Below are 20,841 nucleotides of genomic sequence, written 5' to 3'. Positions count from 1 at the left end.
ATACCTATCCATCCATCCATCTCTGTATCTCCCTGTCCATCCACCCATTTCCATATCCATCCATCATCCATCTCTATATGCATAGCTATCTACCCACCCATCCATCTATCTCTGTATCTATTTATCCATCCATCCATCTATATATATATTTATCTATCTATCCTTCCTTCTCTATATCCATCCATCATCCATCTTTTTTTTTTTTTTGAGATGGAGTCTTGCTCTGTCACCCGGGCTAGAGTGCTGTGTTGTCAGCCTAGCTTACAGTGGCCTCAAACTCCTGGGCTCAAGCGATCCTCCTGTCTCAGCCTCCTGAGTAGCTGGGACTACAGGAGAGTGCCACCACACCTGGCTAATTTTTCTATTTTTAGCAGAGACAGGGTCTCGCTCTTGCTCAGGGTGGTCTCAAACTCCTGAGCCCAAGCAATCCTCCTACCTCAGCCTCCCAGAGTGCTAGGATTACAGGCATGAGCCATTGCACTTGGCCTCATCATCCATCCTTATCCATCCATCCATCCATCATCTATCCATCTATCTCTGTATCTATTGATCCATCCATCCATCTCTATATCATTCATCCATCCATCTTTCCATCCATCCTTCTATGTACCTATGTATCTATCTATCCATCCATCCATCTCTGTGTTCCTCCACCCTTCTTTCCTCCGGCTCTGTCCCTCTGGAGAACCCTAACGCTGTGGTCATTCCCATCTGTCTCCACTGGACTCTGTTCCCATCATACCTGCAGCCTCTCTTGATTTAACCATTCCCAGTCCCAGTTACACTTTTTATAATGTTCAAGCCGCTCACCGGTGCTTCCTCCAGGCCAGGCAGAGTTGCCACAGGCACTGTCTTGCCCCTTCGTAGCGAGCTGAATCTACCCCTGGGCACCTGGCCCCACCCTCTGCACCCCACCTGGCCCTCCATCGAGGCTCGGCAGCTCTGGGTATGTGGGGGGCTTACTGTGACATGGCCTCTGGCAGCACCGCTGGTCAGAGGGCACGTGGCAGGTGGGCTCATCATTTCTGCTCAAAGAGGTGGGGACAGAGCCTTAAAAGATATGAAAATGACTAAAGAACAAAACAGCTGCTGTCACTGAAGGCCCACTGGGAGCCAGGCTCTGAGCCCTGTGTCTGCACTCATGACGCTGAGCCGGCCGCTGCCCGCGCCCTGCAGGGAAGGCACCGAGGCGCAGGGAGCCCACGCCAGGGGGCCGGGTGGCAGATGCCATCGGTGTCCATCCTCGAGACAGAGCCTCCATTCTGCTCACCCCTCCCCAGCCCTGTGCCCTCTGGGGGAGGGGTGCCTTCCCAGCCACGGGGCTCACGGGCAGCTCATGGCCACCTGGTGCACAGGGGCCACAGATTTGGCTAGTGAGCTGGGAGGCTGGTGGGAGAATTCTGGAACGTCTTCCTCCCTCTTGGTGGCAGGATAGAGGACAGGGCCGCTTCTCTTCCTGCCTCTGAATGCTCCCGTGTCTGGCCTGCTGCCCAGAACCACGACACGGCTGTGGGGACCCCAAGGAGACAGGTCTGAGGACCAAAGCTGACTGTGTGAGGCTGGGGGTGGTGGTAGGGAGGGTGGAAGGAGTCGGGGGTCCTGGGCGGTGCAGCCTTTGGCCGAGTTTCCCACTGCGGGGACCACAAGCGCTGACGCTGCAGGGAAGGCAGGACGGGAACCAGGGCTGCCCAGCGCACGGCGCCTCCGGTCCACACCTGTCCTCTCTCGGAACGTGGCTTTCATACTGCCTCCCTGACTGAGCCGTGGAGGGGGCAGGGGGGGAAGGGAGGCAGAAGCGTGACAGTCAGATCTGCCAAGGATAGTCATCTTTTATTTCCACGAGTATTTCTCGGCGTTTGGCAGATATTGGAGAACAGGCTGCGCAAGATTTGCAGACACAGTGCCGGCTGCGGGAACACAGGAGGGGCCGGGTTTACCAACAACGGCTGAGTCCACCTTGCCTGGGGAGGGTTGGTGCCCCGGCCAGCCGAACGGGGCCTCTCACGGGCAAACACGAAACTCAGAGAATGCCATTTATTTTATCACTTTAATACCGGAAATGCCAGACCAGTCAACAGGGAGGAAAGAGCGCACACGCAGGCCTGCGTTCACTCTGCGGGCGCCAGCATCGCCGCGGCTCGGGCGCATGCATTTCCTTTTGACACGGGCAGGTGGAGAGTGTGCGAAGACCACAGAACAGCCGGGCTCGAGGGGTCATGGGCCACGAGGGGGACCACGCTGCAAAGGCCACCGGAGGCATTAAATACGGGACCTACACGTTACATCTCACGTCACCACACGTATAATTTATATATTAAAAGGAAGGAGACCACAGTATATGTACGTGCAAGCGGCTTTGGTCAGAGAAAACGAACAGAGGAGGTGCAGCCATGCACAGGAGGGGCCCGCCTGTCCACTCTCCCTCTGCCTCGTCCCCACGGAGTCACCTGGGATCTCAGAATAAATTAGCCGGCCTCGGCGCCACCTTGGAAAGTCCTGCCTAGTATCCTCCTCGGCATTGCTCTCTGGGCCCCCTGCGGGCAGCGGGGCGCCCGGAGCCAGGAACACATGAACCTGCGTGTAAGCACATCCCTGGGAGCCGCCCACGGAGGGACCGGGCCGGGCGCGGGGGAGGAGCGTCGCACTGGTCGGGCAGAGGCGGGAGGCGCGGCCGGCCGGGCCGGGCAGGTGCGGCGTGCCGCCTGGGCCCCGGGCCCGGGAGGGCGGGGACGACGGCAGAGGCACCCACTGTTGCAAGCGAAGCTCAGACGGCAAGACGAGCCTGTGTCTCTCCGCCGCCGTCCAGAGGCCCGTCCGCTCAGAACTGGCTCGCGCTGCTCGGGTCGCACTGCAGCAGGCGCACGATGGAGGGGTCGCTCTTGGCACCTTTGATGAATTCTTCCAGGGACAGCTTGCCTGCGGGGCGGGGCAGGAGAAACCGGGGTTAGTCAGTGCTCAGCGTCCTCTGCGCTTCCGAAGAGGGTGGGGCAGCTCCCAAGGCAGGGACGCCCCTCAGGTCACGGGCCTGAGCCTTCTGGAAGCTGCAGTGCAGGCTCCACTCGCCCCACAGGGGAGTGGCGTCTTTCCAGAAGTCCCCCCACGCTCTGCTCACTACGAAGCGTGTGCCTTGCGCAGGAAGAACATGGCACTGGCCTCCGACCCACGTGTGATTCAGGGCAGAGAGGCCGTGCAGGGCGGCTGGCCTGCGCCTGAGGTCACTGCCCGGGGCACCCTGCCGTGTGCTCAGCCCGCTGCTGGGCACAGTGTGGGACTCCGTGCCTCTCCCCGGCGTGGCAGAGGCAGGACTAGACAACGCGGAAGGGACACCCCCCACACGCCACAGAATCTGCTACGTGTAAAGTCGGGACGTAGGAAAGTGGTTTCTAAAACTAAAGCGCCGTGGAAATGTGGGTTCCAGAGGAACCAGTGCTGACACGCACGCCCTCTCCCAGGACGGAGGCTCGGGGGACTCCGCGCTGGGCGGAGTGGCTTCGGAGACTCGTGGGCCGAGCAGGGTGGGCGGGTGTTGGGGTCACCCTCTCCCGTCTCCGTGGTCATCTTGATGAGCCCACGCGTGGGCCTCGCCGCACTTGTTCCGCCCACTCACACGTGCCCCCCCAGAGGCAGGGGAGGCACCTCTGGAGGCCACATCCGAGTGACGCTTCCGGGCCTGCTTGCCCCCGCTGGTGGAGAAGGACCGAGGTTCAGCATGGACCCTGCACCCTGGGTGGCCACGCCGCGCCCTGCGGTGGGGCTCCGCGGCTGTGGGAGGGACGCGAGTGCGCCGGGTGGCCGCCCAGACACGTGCGGCCAGGCCCCGCACGAAGGGCGCGCAGGCGGGGCCGCTGGCGTTTCCGTGCCTCCAGATCTTCCCCTTGAAAGGGGGAAACCGGCAACACCCGTCTCAAAGGCTACCAGGAGGGTGCACTGGGGGGCTCAGCCCAGCGCCTGGCCGGAGGACGCATTCGGTCAGTGGCCAGGAATTCAGCCCCTCCCACCACTGCCAGGCAGGGACACCCGTCCCCGTGGCCTCCAGCAGCCTGGCCTCTTCCAGGGCACGAACTTGATGCCTGTAAGGCCTGGGCAGCCTGCTGGCCCCACCGGAGACAGAACGGCGCCCAGGCTGAGGGGTGGGGTGGCAGGGAGGGCAGCCAGCTGGCACCTCCGCAGAGAAGGTCCCGGGACCCTCCGCTACACAAGAGCGCTGCTGGCCTTGCTGCCTTCCTTACAGCTGGTGAGGAATTTTGCAGGCCTTGGGCCACTCGGGGCAGAGGCAGCAGGGGCGTCCCCTGGGCTAAAGTCTAAAGCCCCCTCGTGGCCTCGATGCACCCCAGGTCTCCAAGCCCAGGTCGACCTCTAGATGGGGGAGCTCCGAGCTGCCTGGGAGGGCTCTGAGAGCTCTGCCCCTCCTCCTGGCAGAGAGCAGGTGGCCAGGGGTTCAGGTGGGGGACCCCTGAGCACAAGGGTGTCCCACATGTGTGGCCTGGACAAGTTTCCAGGAGAGGGTGGCTTTAGGATACTTGTGCCCTGGAGAAACTTCTCAGCCTAGCCCAGAGGCCAGGGGGAGCCACACATCTTTGGGGTGGCCAGGGGGAGCCACACGTCTTTGGGGTGGCCAGGGGGAGCCACACGTCTTTGGGGTGGCCAGGGACATGCTGTGGGCACCGTCGCTCCGAAACCACCCCCTGCCCCTACTCTGAGCCCACCTTCCCTGGCATCTCTCTTCCTCCTCTGCCCCAAGCTCTGGTGCGGACGGTCCCCTGGTCCTAGACAGTCCCAGAGGGCACACTGGCAAGGCACGGGCCATCCAAGTTCACAAGCAACCCGGGAAGGTGCCCTCCGAGGGGTGTGCCAGGCCAAGCCCGGTGGCTGCCCGGGGACACTGTGAAGTCAGGAACAGCAGCCACCACTGCGGAGCTCGAGTAGTGCTGCGGGCTCTAAGGCGCGTCTCACCGAGTCCCCTCTGCGCGAGACCGTGCCCCTCGTCCCTGTCTCACGGGGCAGGCAGGTCTGCGGAGCCCGAAGTCTGTGCCTTGCTGCACTGGAGCGTGGAACACACATTTCAAATCAGCCCAGGGCAATCCAGGGCACAAGGCTCTCTCCTTTTATGTGTGAATGTGTTTTGAAAACTGTCACCTTGCTGCCTGGAACGCTTTTGCTGCCTCAGGTACACTGGAACCCTCGCCTCCCGCCGGGTGACGAGGTCCTCTCACTTTCCTAGACTTCACAAAGCACGTGCCTGTGTATTAGCTTATTGTAAATCCCCAGCACACCCCAGGGAGTATTTTCTTTTCTTAATGTCGCATTTTTTTATTGTTCAGAAGCAAAGTCAACCTGGTTCTGCGGCAGCCCTGACAAAGCCAGCCAGGAGAGCAGAGCCGCCGGGCTCCGCCACCGCCTGTCCCTGCTGGATCCTACCGCAGCCCCCCGCTAATGCAGAGGGGGAAACTTGGGGCGCAGCCTCCGTGTCACTGTGCCACCCTCCCTGCCTCCTCTTGAGACCTGCGCCCCCCTGCAGCGTGGCGCTGGGGTCCTGCACAGCTGTCGTGGGCGCGGGAGGCAGCCGTGTGTGTCCAGAGTTCCCCGGGGGCACTGGGGAGCCCCACATCTCAGCATGATGGCAAGAGCGGCACGGCCAGCACCCCAGCACCCCTCCGCCTGGGACCTCTGACCCATCCCCTCCAGGCCCAGGTGTCCTCGGCACACCTACCTCCCCTCCCCCAAACACACCCCCGGGAATATCTGGACCTCCTGTTACTAGAGAGGAGATTATGGCTCAGGGGGGCCAGGACACAGCCATGGTGACCGTGACTCTGTACCTCGCCCTGCCCATGGCACAGCCACCCAGGCGGGCAGGGAAGGGTGGGGAGCCGGAGAAGCAGCAGGGGGCAGAGGTGTCCCACATACACCTCTGCCACCACCAGCATCGTGCAGACATGCAGCCCCCGCCCCTACCGTCGTTGTTGGTGTCCATCTGCCTGAAGATCTTGTCCGTTCGCTTCTCCGGGGTGGACTCGTCCTCGGGCATTTTCATCACCGAGGACACCATTTTGTAAATGGCCTGCAAAGGACAGCACAGGGTGCGCTCAGAAACCTCCATGCTCCAGGGGCGACGGGCAAGGGTGGGAGCTTCCCAGCGGCCCACAGCAAGGCCGCAGGGGGCAGGATGCTCACAGTGGCCCTGGGGACCCTTCCCAGTGGGAAGAACGTTCCCTGCCCCTCGAAACCACACCGACAGCCCTCACGGTTGCAGTGTTGAGTGAGGAAGCCGGCCAGGTCCGCGTGGAGTTCGTGAGCAGGCAGACGGCTCCACGGTGACGGTGGGGGGACCTCTGCCTGGAAGGGCGGGGTGGGAAGGTGCCAGGGAGGCATCCAGGGGCCTTCTGGGGGCTGGGAATGCTGAGTGAGGGTGGTGGTCCCACGGACAGATACATGTAAAGTTCGCCGCGCTGCCCGCTGCCCACTTAGCCGTGTGCATTTCACCATGCGGCTGTTACACCTGAACTAACAGAAAGTACCGAGCTCCTGAAAGTCGTCGAGAGCCACACCACCAGGCTCTTCTCTGTCGGGCACTGCCCGGCACCGCTGCTGGCCTCCTGTGTGTCTGCCCAAGTGGCCCCGCCCAGGCAGGTGTCCCTGTGCTGGTGATGGGCGTATGTGTGTGCGTTGGGGGGACAGTGATGAGACCGGTGATCGGCAGCTGATCAGAGCATGGTGCCAGGGCAGGGCAGTGCCGCCGTGGGATTTTCTGGGTGCTCTGTATGGAAGTGGCTTGATGGATATAAATGCTCATTCCAAAACAACAGGCCAAGAATGGCTCTTATATCTTAAAAGCAAAGCATTTAAAAAACAACAACAATCCTAAGGCTTCTGATATGTATGGTACCCTACTCATCTCCATTTTTCGGGCAGGGCAGGCTCCCATCAGCCTCACACCATGGGTGGCGTGTGCTTCAGGACACCTTCCTGGGACTGGCCCATGCCGCTGGCCCAGGGGCAGAGCCAAATGCAAAGTCGAGACCTCCCCAAGGTCTCCTGGTGGGCTTTTGGAGTAATTGCCACTCTAATCCATTTTGGGGAGGGTGTAGCAACCAAGTATCCTGTGAGAAGCACCACGCAGCCAGCCAGGGAGCCACCAGACAGCACAGGGGGAAGGCTTTCGGGCTCCGGGGACTTGGTCTGGGGCCCTAAAAGCCAGATCCCATTTGGACAAGAGCAGCTCCTCGCTGCACTGCCTGGTTCTACTGGCGCCTCTAATTTTTGGCCAGTCGGCCCATCCAGTGATAGGCACGCCCATTCCCAAAGGGAAGGGCTACCACGTGGGCTAGATATCTAGGATGCTAGATAGGTGATTCCCAAGAAGCAGAATTCTTACTTCCACACTGCTTACAGCTAAGAGCCAGAAGTGATGACTGAACCGGAGTTCCCCAGGCCCGTGCTTATTTACTCTCACGATGTAAAAACAATCTATGCCGGGAAATTGGGTTGGTCGCCCCAGAGGCCAGCCGCTGCTAGAGCGGGAGCTCATGGATCGAGGCTTAGCCACTGCTGGAGGCTTAGCCCTGCAGTTCCCTACAAATGGGACTGCCTCTGGCGAGGAATTCCAGAATCCTCCCAGGCTCAGGGAGGCACGGGGGAGAGGCCAGGGAGGGGCTGCTCTGGGCACTCTGCTCTGTGCGGCACCCCTACCCTTGGCCACGGGACGAAACGTGGCTTCTTTCTGGAAGACAGTATGGCCTCATCCGCTGGAGCTGCCGACAGGCACGAAGGGAAGGAGAGGAGGTCTCCTAAAGCGGTGTCCTCCCTGTGCGCAGAGGGCACGAACGCTCCAGTTCAACTTTATAACTGCACGCTCCTGGGGACAGGACGAGCTGTATGTCGCATTCTCAAATACAGGGTTCTCCCAAGGTCTTGGCAGTACCTCCTGCAAGTGCCAAGGGTCCCAGCAATTATGCAATTCTCAGGAATTCACCTCTCTGAGCCTCATGTTGTGTGAAATGCAGGGAATGACCCGTAACAGAGCTGTGAGGATGAAACCAATCAGAGTGCCCAGCCAGCCCAAAGTGCAAGTGATCAATAAATGTCGCCTTTATCACTGCTGTTTGCAAGAATCTGCCCAGCCAGGGGACACCTGCTCCCTTCCAAAAGTGCACCAGGTAGCAGCCTGGCCGGGAAGGCCCCAGTGTCACGCAGGGAATGTCACGCAGGTCCCCTCCCTGCAGGAGGCACAGGCTGGGGATGGGGTGGGGGCGGGGGCGCAGCCGGCCGTACCTGCACGATCTCCAGCATCTCGCTGCGGCTGATGTAGCCGTTGCCGTCCAGGTCGTACATGCTGAAGGCCCACTTGAGCTTCTGCTCCAGCTTGCCCCGCGAGGTCACGCTCAGTGCGATGATGAACTCCCGGAAGTCGATGGTGCCGTCGCCGTTGGTGTCGAAGGTGCGGAAGACGTGCTCGGCGAACTTGGAGGCGTCTCCGTAGGGGAAGAAGTTGGCGTAGATCTTCTTGAACTCGTCCACGGTCAGGTGGCCGGTGGGGCAGTCCTTGAGGAAGCCCTTGTACCACTCCTGCAGCTCGTGGTCGGTGAACTCCGTGTTCTCCCGCAGGTCCTGCAGCACCTCGGGCCGCAGCTTGCTGTTCTGCTTGCCCATGGCGGCCGGGGGTGGCGACTACACCTGCAAGACAGGGGGTCAGCTGGGGGCCCAGGGTCCTAAAGCCAAGGAGCAGGGCTGAGCAAGGGCCCCTGCGTGTCCTGTGCCCGGGGCTGGAGAGACCACATACACCCACCGTGTGCAAGCGCCGGCTTCAGCACATCCGAGATCCCAGCCACCCCGGCGGCAGGTGCGCGGTTATTTTATGTACCGCTACTAAGAAAACCGAGATACTCCAATTAAATCAGGACAAGACAGATTCCAACTTTGGGAATGCGGAAATGTGGGAAAAAGTACAACTTAAAATCAATGGAATGAGGCACCGTCAAGTGCCCAGTGAAGGCTGTTACGAGACGCTCGGATTAAAACCCACCCCAGCGTCACCACGCTCGGGGCAAAGGGTCGCCTGGGCCACACCCCAGGCCTTTGTTCCGGGCAGTTCTTTTCTCCTTCGGGCACCATGTTAGGTTTCTATCCTTGGAAGAGGTGCCCAGAAACTATTCGGGTGTCCTCCTTTTATGTTGCCTTTAATAAACTCCCTGGGTGGGAGGAGGATCTGAAATCGGCGCTGGGCAGTAGATGACGTCCCGAATGTCAGTGGGAAAAAATAGGCAGTTAGTTCTCCGAGAGGCCCATGAGTCTCAGTGACCCTGGGGCACTTACGAACGCACCTCGCTCTACCCCACAGTCCCACTTCTAGAAACTTCAGATCTACAGACACCCCCACCTGTGCACATAACTGTGCATGCCGCCACTGCCAGGTCGTTGTCTGTGACACCCAACGGCCCAGATGCCCATCATCACGCACTGGTAAGAAATAATCTCCAAGATGTATTTTTAAGTGAAAGAGAAGATGCAGACAGAGTTTGTTGCTATTTATGGAGAGAGAGAGAGAACCGCACGTGCGTGTGGGTTCATGCCTCTGCAGGGACTTCTGATGGCTGGGGCACGGGGACCAGCTCTAACTCTCTGCAATCTTAGTATGTTGAGCTCTGTGTATTTCCTATTCAAAGAATAAACATACAAAAGCAACAATAATAACCGAGCCTCTGTTTCTTGACCCAGGCACCTGAGGACGCGTCCCCGGTCCCCTCCCTGCAGGATCGAGCTGTCAATTCCTCTCTCCTCCCTCTGGCCTCTCTCCTGGGAACCTCTTGTCACACCATCAAAGCTCACAACCTCTGCTTTCTGCTTTACCAGTAGGTTGATCCTAAAAAGTGGAAACAGCCAGTCTCTCTGTAATGTGCTCCTTGGCTTCTGGATGAGTAGCTGGACTGGGGAGGGGAGGCCTAGGTGGGGCAGGTGCTGGGGGGCTGCACTGCGGGAAGTCCGCAGCCCTGAACACGCAGCTGGGGGCGGGGGGAGGGAGGCACCTCTCTGCTGCCACTGGCATGTCCCCAAACAAGGACAAACACGACCCCCTATTTCACGGAGGGGCTGAGGGATCACAGTAGGACAATGTATAGACAGGAGATTCACCCCCCCCATCCAGCCCTCTTATCCACCTGGGACATGGGGTAACACTGGCCTGCCAGCGTGTTCTGGAAGGCTTGAGAATTCCTGGTTTTAACATGTAGCTAATTTGCTTTGGAAACTCAGTTAATTAATAAGAGAAAATGCCCACTGAGATGTCTACATAAAAAAAAGGGAGGCCGGACGTGGTGGCCTCACGCCTATAATCCTAGCACTCTGTGAAGCCCAGGTGGGAGGATGGCTCAAGGTCAGGAGTTCAAGACCAGCCTGGGCAAGAGCGAGACCCCGTCTCTACTAAAAATAGAAAGAAATTAGCTGGACAACCAAAAAACATATAGAAAAAATTAGCTGGGCATGGTGGCGCATGCCTGTAGTCCCAGCTACTCTGGAGGCTGAGGCAGTAGGATCGCTTGAGCCCAGGAGATTGAGGTTGCTGTGAGCTAGGCTGACGCCACGGCACTCTAGCCCGGGCAACAGAGCGAGACTCCGTCTCAAAAAAAAAAAAAAGGGAAATATATATAAAAACAAATCAAACTACTGCTACCACCATAATGTCTGGCAGAAGAGGAAAAACTTGCAAGACACTGCCAGGATTTTTGTCCTATCGGAGGAGCCCTGGGCCAGGTGTGCACAGGTCCCCTCTCGACTCTGCCAGTCCTGACACTGCTCTCGGGCCTCCCCCAGATGAGCTCCAGGTCCTTCCGGAGTTGCCTTGGGGACAGCTCCGTGTTCAGAGAGCTGCCCTCGGGCGGGCAGGGCTGTGTCCCCCAGCACTCACGGTGCCCAGGGCGCGCCTCACTGGGACAGTTCTCTGTCCTCAGGCCCGGAAGTGTGGGGTGAATCATGTGCCCCCAAAAGATGCTAAAGTCCTGACTCACAGGATCTGGGAGTGTGGCCTTATCTGGAAATCGGGTCTTTGCAGACGATCCGGTGAAGAGGAGGTCACTGGGGTGGCCCTAATCCAATGCGACTGCGTCCTTATGGAAAGGGGACTTGGGCACAGGTGCAGACACACAGGGGGAAGACGGTGAGGAGACAGAGAAGACACAGCCACCTGCGAGCCACGGAACACCCGGGCTGTGAGGAGCCAACTCTGCCCACACCTGTGATCTCAAACTTGTTTTCAGGCACTTGGTTTGCAGGCCTTTGTTAAGGCAGCCCGAGTAAAACGAAATACGCCGCAGGGAGACACACAGCTCTGCTCAGAGCCAGGCACTCCCAGCCCCACAGCTGAAGCCCCTCGTGCCAAGACTATGTGCCCCTCTTACCCTGTTGCCTTTTGCTCCTGGACACACAGCCGGACTACATTTCCCAGCATCCCTTGCAGCCAGGTGGAGCCACGTGACTGCCCCCTGGCCAGTGGTGATGCCCACCACTTCCTGCCTGGCCCTCTATGAGCCCCAGGGCAGCTCCACGTCCACACTTTTTTCTGCCAGCCTGCTGGATGCAGTGTCCAGGGGAGGACTTGGGGGCCCCCGGGGGTGCAGTCCAGGCTTCCCCATCTGAACCCCAGCCCAGCACATGACTGGCGTGCCCATGTCCTGAGCACCCCTGGGGATGCTGCACAGCTGGTATTGATCTAGATGCCCAGGAGGAAAGCCACTCACTGCATGCCATGACGCCTCAGGGTGTTGGGACTTAACTCTTTCCCAGAACCCCAGTGGGGAGAGGCTGTGGGATGAGAGACCTGCTGACAGGAGGAGGTTTAAGTCCTTGAGTGACAGCATGGAGTAGAGTCCTCCCCTACCCAAAGTCACATCCCACTGTGACACGATCAGGAGGTGCATCTTTATCGCGCCAGGCACTGAGGTCGGGGCTGTTACAGCAGTCAGCCAACCCCGACCACACAGAGCAGCCCTGCCCTTCCACCTAGCACAGCAGGTGGCTGCCCCTCCTTCCACCACCAAAGAAGAGGGGAAGGATTTTCTGTTCAGGGGAACAACAGGCCCAGAGGAAGTTGAGTGAAGCAGCAGCAGAAATCGGGCAAGTGCAGGGAAAGAGCTTTCTCCCAAACCAGCTCCCCCACCCCAAGCAAGCATGGAGCTGGCCAGGATCAATCCCCGCACAGGGGCCTGGAGGATCATTCCCCAGAGAAACTGAGACCTGGGCATGCCCTCGGGGCCGGTTCCAGGCTAAGTGCGGGGTGGGTGCTCATCTAGTCCAGTACCTTGGGCCCTCTGAGTACCAGTCCCAGGCCGGGGCTGGCATGCAGGTCCCTGTTCTTTGGTTCCCCAGGCTGTTCATGGCACAGCGTGTCTCAGATGGGGCATACAAAGGGACACAAGGTGGGCACCGGGGAGGGGTCATCCGCACCCAGGGGAGCAGGCGTTTGCCTAGGAAGGCATTTGGAATCATGACTGAATGACACAGGATTTTAACGGCTACTGGAGGCTTGGTCCCCAGAGGCCACGTCCGAGGAGGACACAGCAGAGATTCCAGGGCCTGGGAAGGGGCACACCTGGCTCGGCCTGAAGCAGGCAACGTCATCTCCACCTCAGGGACACGGGACCGAGGCTGTGGTGGGGCCGGCTGTGGCCCCAGGGGCTCCACGTGGAGAGCCGGCCTCCTTCCCAGCCTCCTTCCCGTCGCGCTGTAACTGGTCCAGGAGCAACGGCACAGGCCACCCAAGGTGCTCTCGGCTGGTGTCCATCGCCTCCCTGGCCGTTAAACTGACCAGCTGGACAGTTTCACAAGACGGCCTCCCCGCTATAACTGTTATGAACCTATTAATGGAGCCCATGAACGCCAAGTAAAGCCGCCAGCCTCACGCACGCTGCCCGTCACTCACCAGGACGGCCTGCGTGTGCCTAACAGAGGCCCAGGCGAAACATGCAATACGAAGGCCCTCGTTTCCGCTCTCTCCTGGAAGCTGTCGGCCCCGATGCAAGCAAGCCGCCCTGCAAGGAACCGGGGATGGGTGCAGCGCCGCACGCCGTGGTGCCCCCTGTTATTAATTAAGCAAACGAGCCGATCTTATTGACGCTGGCTGTCTGGCAAGACAGTTGACAGGAAGCAAGCCTTTCTGCAGAGACAGAAAGCCACCACTCACATTTCCCAGCAGAAATGGCCACCGGGCTCCGGTAATTAGGCAAACCCAGTCTTCATTATCAGAGAGTCTTACTTTCATCTCCAAGGAGGGTGGTGGGGTGAGGAATCGGGGTCCCGGGGGAGGGCGATCTAGTGAAGGGCAGAGCCGTCTCCTACTCAGCTGTAAAAGCTTAATATTCAAGCAGGGCTCGGATGAGACTAGTAACAGCCTTCTGAGAGCATCAGAGACGACATTTTAATTCACAGTAATAAACACATGGGGGAGGGAGTTAATATAGCACTTGCATCCATCTCTCTGGTTCTCAGTTACTCTGTTACTGTTCTTAATGTGCTAAATTGTAAAAAAAAAAAAAAAAAAAGAGAGAGAGAGAGAGAGAGAGACAGAGAGAAGAAAGAAAAAAAGAAATGTAAACATGTAGCTGGGGATCCCTATGAAAATATTTAACCAAAGTCAGCACTGCTTATAAATTAAAGCCTTTTTTAAAGGCTCGGTTCTAGCAGCTGCTCAGGGAGGCTCCCGGGGACCGAGTGCTCGAATGTCCCATTAATCCAGCTCAGTGCCGGCTGATGGCGCCTGGCATCTTATCCTATCGCTCCAAAATGCTTCCATCAGCCAGATCTCCGAAGCTTGCCGGGCCCACCAGACTCAGACATGCTTGGAGGGAAGGCAACGGGGGCAGTCAGGGACACCAGCTCCTTATGAAAGACCAAGGCTCAGGAAGAGGCTGGAGGGGCGTTTGTCCTGAATTTCTACTTCCAGGGATCAGCGGGGCTTGGCTCATTCGAGATGAGAGCTGGTGCTGTGTGGGGTGGGGCAGGGGGGTGGGAGGCAGAAGCGGCAGGTGGGGAACAGATGGGTTCACGCTCTTTCTCATCCAGCACCAGACCCAGTTACTTCTCCCGGTGACCCACAGACGTACACTCCTCCTATGGCTAAGCCTCTGTTCCGGGGCCGATTGTATTTTTCAAAACTTGGACCCGTGTCCTTCTCTCCACCAAATAAGCAGGCGAGAGTCAAGCTTCCTGCAGCCTTGGCTCCCAGCATAGTTCTCCAAGGAGGGGCCGGACCTGTCCGGTCCTGACCCGGGCACTGTGCCAGCTGCCAGGACCTGGGCACAGAGGGCAGAGGACGAGGCTGTCCAGGCTGCAGTGTGACTGGGAGGACACTAGAGGGCGCAGCTGGGAGGCTCCAGGGCCTGAGTTGAGACCCCGCCCCCGCCATACTGCCAGCTCACTTTGTTGCCACCCTCATGGCTGCCTCAGTTTCCCCACCTATAAGCTAGGGCTCTTGCCGGCCACATGTGGCTATTGAGCACTTAAAATGTGGCCAGTCTGAACTCACGTATGTGCCCTTAGTGTGAAATACACTGGATTTTGATGACTTAATATGGAAAAAATACTGTAAAATATCTCATTAATATTTTTTCTATCTTGATTACATGTGAAATGATAACATTTGGGGATATAATGGGTTGACTCAAACAAGTTTTAATCTCCTGTGTTTCATTTTACTTTTTCAATGTGACTATAGGAAAAATGAAAATGACACATGCATGTGGCTCCCATCATATTTCTAGTGGCAGGTGCTGGGCAGAGGTAGTGTCACATGGATGATACCAGGTACCCTGGATCTGGGGCTAGCAAACAGGGAACCCTTTGAAGCTCATTAGCACCTTGTGGTAGCCTTTGTTTATTTCACTCCTTCCTGCCCTTGAATGAAAGATAATGGTGTTTGCATTTCACAATTACCTCTGAGTTTCTCTGTCAGCTGGCAGGGCCTGAGAACTCGCTGGAGGCCAGGTGCAGTGGGGAGTCCGGGTCTGACCCCAGCTGCAGTGGGGAGTCCAGGTCTGACCCCAGCTGCAGTGGGGAGTCCAGGTCTGACCCCAGCTGCAGCGGGGACTCCGGGTCTGACCCCAGCTGCAGTGGGGAGTCTAGGTCTGACCCCAGCTGCAGTGGGGAGTCTAGGTCTGACCCCAGCTGCAGTGGGGAGTCCGGGTCTGACCCCAGCTGCAGCGGGGAGTCCGGGTCTGACCCCAGCTGCAGCGGGGACTCCGGGTCTGACCCCAGCTGCAGCGGGGACTCCGGGTCTGACCCCAGCTGCAGCGGGGACTCCGGGTCTGACCCCAGCTGCAGTGAAGACCCCAGGTTCTGACCCCAGTAAGGCTGAGGCTGCAGAAGGAGGGGTGCTCCTTCCCATCTTGGGAGCTAGATCAGTAACGCTGCTGCGGCAGGCCTGGGGAAAGAGCAGGTTGGTGACAGCGCTGGGCAGACGGTTCCTGGTGTGCCCACATCCACACTCCACCTACTGCCCCCGAGCCTGTTTCTGGAGGTCTCCCTGAAACCTCTTGCGTCGCAGTGTTTCACCCGAGGGACGGGCTCCAGGCCAGTGACCTGTGGTTGAGAAATCCAGAGCCTGCCTGACTTCTGCACCCATTCCCCCACGCGTTTTAAATCCCCACGACTCCCCAAAGCCTTTAAAGAAACACAGGAAAGAACGAGGGGGAGGCAGGGCCAGCAAGGTGCGAAGTCCCCTCCGTGTCCTGACCAGCCCCACTTTCCTCTCTCCCGAGGTGGAAATCCCCAAGAGAATGTTCTCTCTCTCGCAGAAACTGCTACTGCGACAGGAAGAGGAACACGTGGGTGGTTCTCCCTGCACACCTCCAGCCTCTGCAGACAGGAGTTCATCCACGTGGCATGCTCTCCTCAGCCCTGGCGAACTCTTACTCACCTGCCAAAGCCCAACACACAAGTCACATGAGGATGCTTTTCCAGCCCCCAGCAATTGCTGTTCCCTCTGCATTCCAACAGCGTTTTTCACTTATGTCTGTTATGACCGCAACTTTTACTACATCATTTGCTTGTCTATTTCCTTCAATAGACTGTGAGCTCCTCAAGGAAAGAGAATGCCTCATTCGTTAGTCCAAGAACCTAAGCATGTTCTAGCCTCAGGGCCTTTGCACTCGCAGTTCCCGATACCTCCCTGCCCTCCCTCCCCTCCCTCCTCTTAGTGTCTCTTGGTATCTGCGCCACTCCCTCCCACTGTGTTCCTGTCTCTGCTCAACATCTTCCCAGCGCAGCTGCCTCTGAGGACCCATCTCAGTAGCATCCACCCTCAGCGCTGGTCCCTTACCTGCCCTTTGCACAGTGCTTCCTACTACCGGGCACTCTGTTCATGCATTTATTGATGGAATGCCTCCTTTTGTTCACTGCTGCAACCCCACAGTGCCCAAAACAGGGCCTGCAACACAATTTGTATTCAATAAATATGTTCGAATTGCCCAGAGCTGTGTATTCAAGGGCCTAGCACAGGGCCTGATCGAACGAACAAATGAATGAACAAAGCATTTTCTTCTCGGATCCTCCCTGCTGTGACATTTTGTGACTCTTCCAATATTAGGGAAGCTGGAAGGAAGGCAAGGGTTAGGATGGTAAAGTGCTCTCTGGCTCAGATTCGAAGGCACACGGAGACTTGGCGTTCTGGAAATCTCCACTGACTGGCACGGGAGCCGCTGCAGCAGAGTAGAGGTTCTGGGGTGTGTTGGACTGGGGGGCCATTCACCAAACTGCTGCCAGCCTCCCCCCGCCCCCTGGTAGAGCTTAGCTATATGGTCCCCAGCTGGGGGGGCAGAATGGGGGCTTCTGGCCACTCTCCAGCGAGACCATTCACTTTAGAGCCGACTTCACTAGAACTCGAGGCTTTTGGGGAGGAGCCCTTTAAGCTACTTCCCCAGCGGGGACAGGAAAAGGACACGCCCAAGAGAACGATCCTTTCCCTTACAAAACCTGCTAACGCAACAGGAAAGGGGAACTCAAAGGCAGGACCCAAATCGAGACCACGGGACTTTTCTGAAGGCAAACGCTGCGTGTGTAACCATCCTCATGTGAGCTCCACGTTTCTGCAGAGGTGGAGCGTGCGGGGTGCCAGGCAGGGGGCCGCCACGCAGCGCCTGTGCCCGGTGGGATGCGGGCCTGCAGTCTCTGCCCTGCCCAGAGCCCTGCTTTGAACGCCGGGGGCTTCCTGGCGGACCTCGGCAACGCCAGGCTGGGGCGGGGGGTGAGGGCTCGAGATGCGTTCCGTCACTCGCACCTCTACGGTTCCCAAGTGCCCGCCCCGAGCTGGGCGCAGGGACACCTGGATGAACGAGACACAGAGGCTCTTTCTGGTGCCCCGTGAAGTGTCATGTGCACCCATGAACGGGGGGTGACGCGCCTAGAGAGACTCAACGCAGGCCTCAGAGTTTAGGCGCAGAGCACGAGGTCAGCTGGGGCAGGACAAGAGGCGGGGTCCGAGCCGGGGCTTAACGGTTCCGGGAGCTTCCACGTGGGGCAAACAAAGGGCACAGCGGTGCCAGGCACAAAGAAGACTGTGTCCTGCAGCGTTCAAGCCCCATACGGCCGGGAGGGGCAGTGTCCCCACACCACGGAGGCTGGGAGCGTCAGCAAGGAGTGGGACCGTGGGAGAAGCGTGTGGCTACAACAAGGAATGGCCCGGGGAGACACAGGGGTGGGGGGGGTGGGGGATGAGGGGTGTGGGGGGGTGTGGGGGGGTGCGCCCTACGGACCACGCTCCGTAGAAACACTCCACATGACTCCACCAGTCGTGGGCTCAGGACTCCGGTCCCGTTCAGCCGTACAATACAAATTCAAAAGTTGAAGCAAATAACCATCCGAATCGCTCAACTTCTTACCCTCAGGCACCCGGAGACCACAAGCTAACTGCTCTTCTGAAGGAAACCGAGGCACGGCAGGCTGGAGAGGGCAGACTGCGAGCTCAGAGGCCCCCTCCCGGTCCCCCTAGACGTGACGCCGTGTGCGGTCGGCCCTGGGTGGGACACAGGTGGGCTTATGGGGGTGCTCCCCCTGCCCTACGGATGTTGTCCTGGGGTACAGGAGGCCCTCTTAGCACCCAGGCGTCAGTGACCCAGACCCGACCTCTGGGAGACCACACAGCAAGCACCTCATTCTTGCTGCGCAGCTCCGGGCCTGTTACCTCTCCGGGCGCCTTTACGGGCAACGAAGGGACTAACAATGTAAAACCGCACAGAACAGTATGGGACACATGGATAGATTAACAAATGTAGGGCGTGGGGAGGAGAGGCAGCTAGGGGAAGGAAGAAAAAAATACCACCAGACCTTAGGAATTCAGACTAATTGCTTGAAAGGCAGTTCAAATTTATAAAGTCTAAGTCAAAAAAATACCTGAAAAATTTCCTCTGAGTTCTTCATCAGGTAAAGGGCAAGGCCTGGGCAGAGTGGGCATCTGCAACGAGCAGGTAAGAACTCTGCTATTAGCACAGCTGTCATTTTCAACTTCAGAGCGGAGGCGGCGGACCGGGGGGCTGCGAATAAGCCACATGCCCGACAGCTCTCACTTCCCTCGCCGGTAACATGTGGGTGTGGGCAATGTGGTCCCCGTGGCACGTTCTAGCTTTAAAAGCGTCTTTGAGTCTGCCCCAGAGGAGGCCTCTGAAGCAGGACTTCCTGCCCTTCTCCCTGGGACCTCGTCTGGAGGATCCGTTCGCCCAGCTCTTGTCCGAGGAGGTGGGAGAAAGCTATCTTTCGGCCAGGTGTCTGCCTAAGGAGATGACTCCATTCTCATTTCACGGGCCTCGAGTGAACTATTTCCAAATTTTGAATTTACGTGCCCCAGTGAATAAGGTCTGACCACATTCTAGCATGTCTTGGCGTCTGCGAGAAGAAACATTATTAACGTTAGCCTGAAAAGGCGTTTGCAAGACACGCGTGCCTCCCTGGGGTTCTGTGGCGCTGGCACGCTCAGCCCGCGGGGCAGGCCCCTCTGGGACCTGCGGCCCCTGGGGGACGCCTCCAGCCAGACGCCTGCCCGGGACCCACTCTCGGCCCAGCACACCCGTCCGAAAACTTCTTATTGTTGTTTAAACTTGGAAGAAAACCTCCAGTGAATCATCTCATGCGCTATTTGATTCACGTTTGATGTCTCTGGGAAAAAATAAAAACAGTAAATCCTTCTCAATAAAACGGCATCAGCCCGAGGAGACTCGCGCACAGGCACGGACTGCTGGCCCCCGGGCTACTGTGGGGAGCTGTCCTTAGAGAGCGCGTTTAGGATCAGGAGTGGGGACAGCTCACACAAGCCGGCCTTTGCCACCTTTATTCTTTAAATCACAACACCAGCAGCCGCATGTTCTGCAGGGAGAGTTGGGGCGATGCAGATTCGCCGCTCCTCAGCACGCTAACTGAGCACCTGCTAGGTGCAAACCACGGCGCTGAGTTACATGAGAGACGTCCCCAAAGCGCCCGTGCGCTGATCGGGAAGGCAGGGTCTTCCTTCTTCCCTTCTCCACCCGACTCAGGGCCTACTGAGCCGGGCACGGAGCCCGGGTGCTGGTGGCAGAGCGAGGCGACACTCCAGGACGGACCGACAGACTCGGGCCCCGTCCTTCCCTGACCTCTTCCCCAAGGACACGGAACTGCGTTCCATTTACGCAGGGAGCGGCCAGGAATAATCCCACAGCCAATTATTAACACGGCACCTGAAACACAGGAAGTGCACGGTAATTGTCCGACGGGAGGAAGGAAGGAAGTCAGGGAGGGAGGGAGAGAGGAGGGCTAGAGACCAGGCCGCTCCTTCCAGACAACCTCCAAATCCTCGGGGAGTCCCTGGCCCACGGAGCACTGTCCCCGCACGCTGTGAGCGCCGCCTCCCTGGCCCACGCAGCTCTCTGGCTTTTCCATCAGACACTTTCAGATACTCTAACTTCCGTGAAAAAGCCAGTTTGCTGGGGACCCTCTGAGGGCCTGGGAACAGCCGGCAGAGCAGATGTTTGCTCAGATCTTCTACGATCCCGATGTTTACTTCTAAGCTAAAAATTTGCACATGGGGTCTGACAAGTCCCAGAAATGTTCAAGGGGTCGACAGGAGAGAGCACGTGCAGTCTGGGCTGTTCCAGAAAGCCCGGGCCGTGTGCCTGGGGTGGTGCTGGACCCCTCGGGGAGGGGAGGACAGGAGGATGGTGTGGACGCCACCTGAAGAGGCCAGTGACTCGGGTGGGGGAGCCGGGTGGGCGAGGACCTGGCTCAGAGGCCCCCCCCTCCCCGGGGCACCGAGCGGCGGCGAGGCCGGGACAGCATCATGGCGCAGCCTCCGTGCGGCACTGAGCAGACACCACTGGAGCCGCGCTCCCCTCCTCCGTCACCCCCGACCGGGTGGGGAGCCGGCTGGGCCTTGCTCGCGTGGGATGTGGACACAGCACCTCGCACAGAGCTGGGCTCGCAGCAGACGCCCAGGCGCCACTCACGGGCCTGGGTACCTCGCCAGGAGCCCACGGTCCCGCAGCGCAGCCAGGATGACGGCCCGACCCTGCACGGGCTCCAGGGTGGACGAGAACCCAGGTCAAGTCGTGCTTGCCCACAGCGGGGGTGTGTGTGTGTGAGCGAGCATGCACGCGTATGTGTGCATGGGATCTGCACCCCAGGGCTGAGGGCTGGAGGAGACGGCCACAGGAAGTGACACTGCAAAGTTGTCTCAAGTCACTCTAAAAATAGCGCTCAGCACACAACACAGGAGGCTCTTCCCTTCCTGGTGCCCTGCCCATAACCTCAAGTGCGCACAGGGGCCGTTGCAGGAAGCCGGTGTAGACGGCTCCTGAGATGCCCACCGGCACCCGCACACGCATTAGCACCCAGAGG

General features: G+C 58.7%; 1 protein-coding gene across 3 annotated transcripts in view; it reads right to left on the bottom strand.

The window, feature by feature from the left end:
* Positions 1 to 2,667: 2,667 nt before the first annotated feature.
* HPCAL1 (hippocalcin like 1) overlaps positions 2,668 to 20,841 on the bottom strand; it is a 104,128-nt gene continuing 85,954 nt past the window's right edge. For all 3 annotated transcript variants that reach the window (XM_076000546.1, XM_012778977.3, XM_076000545.1), the window contains 3 exons: positions 8,272 to 8,673; positions 5,956 to 6,061; positions 2,668 to 2,916 (listed from right to left, as the gene is read on the bottom strand). In XM_076000546.1, coding sequence (XP_075856661.1) covers positions 2,819 to 2,916; positions 5,956 to 6,061; positions 8,272 to 8,649 — 582 coding nt within the window. In that variant the 5' untranslated portion in view covers positions 8,650 to 8,673 and the 3' untranslated portion in view covers positions 2,668 to 2,818. The remainder of the gene's footprint in view (positions 2,917 to 5,955; positions 6,062 to 8,271; positions 8,674 to 20,841) is intronic.

This window comes from Microcebus murinus, chromosome 3, assembly GCF_040939455.1.
Source record: "Microcebus murinus isolate Inina chromosome 3, M.murinus_Inina_mat1.0, whole genome shotgun sequence".
Taxonomy (NCBI): domain Eukaryota; kingdom Metazoa; phylum Chordata; class Mammalia; order Primates; family Cheirogaleidae; genus Microcebus; species Microcebus murinus.
This window is presented reverse-complemented; position numbering and strand designations above follow the sequence as displayed.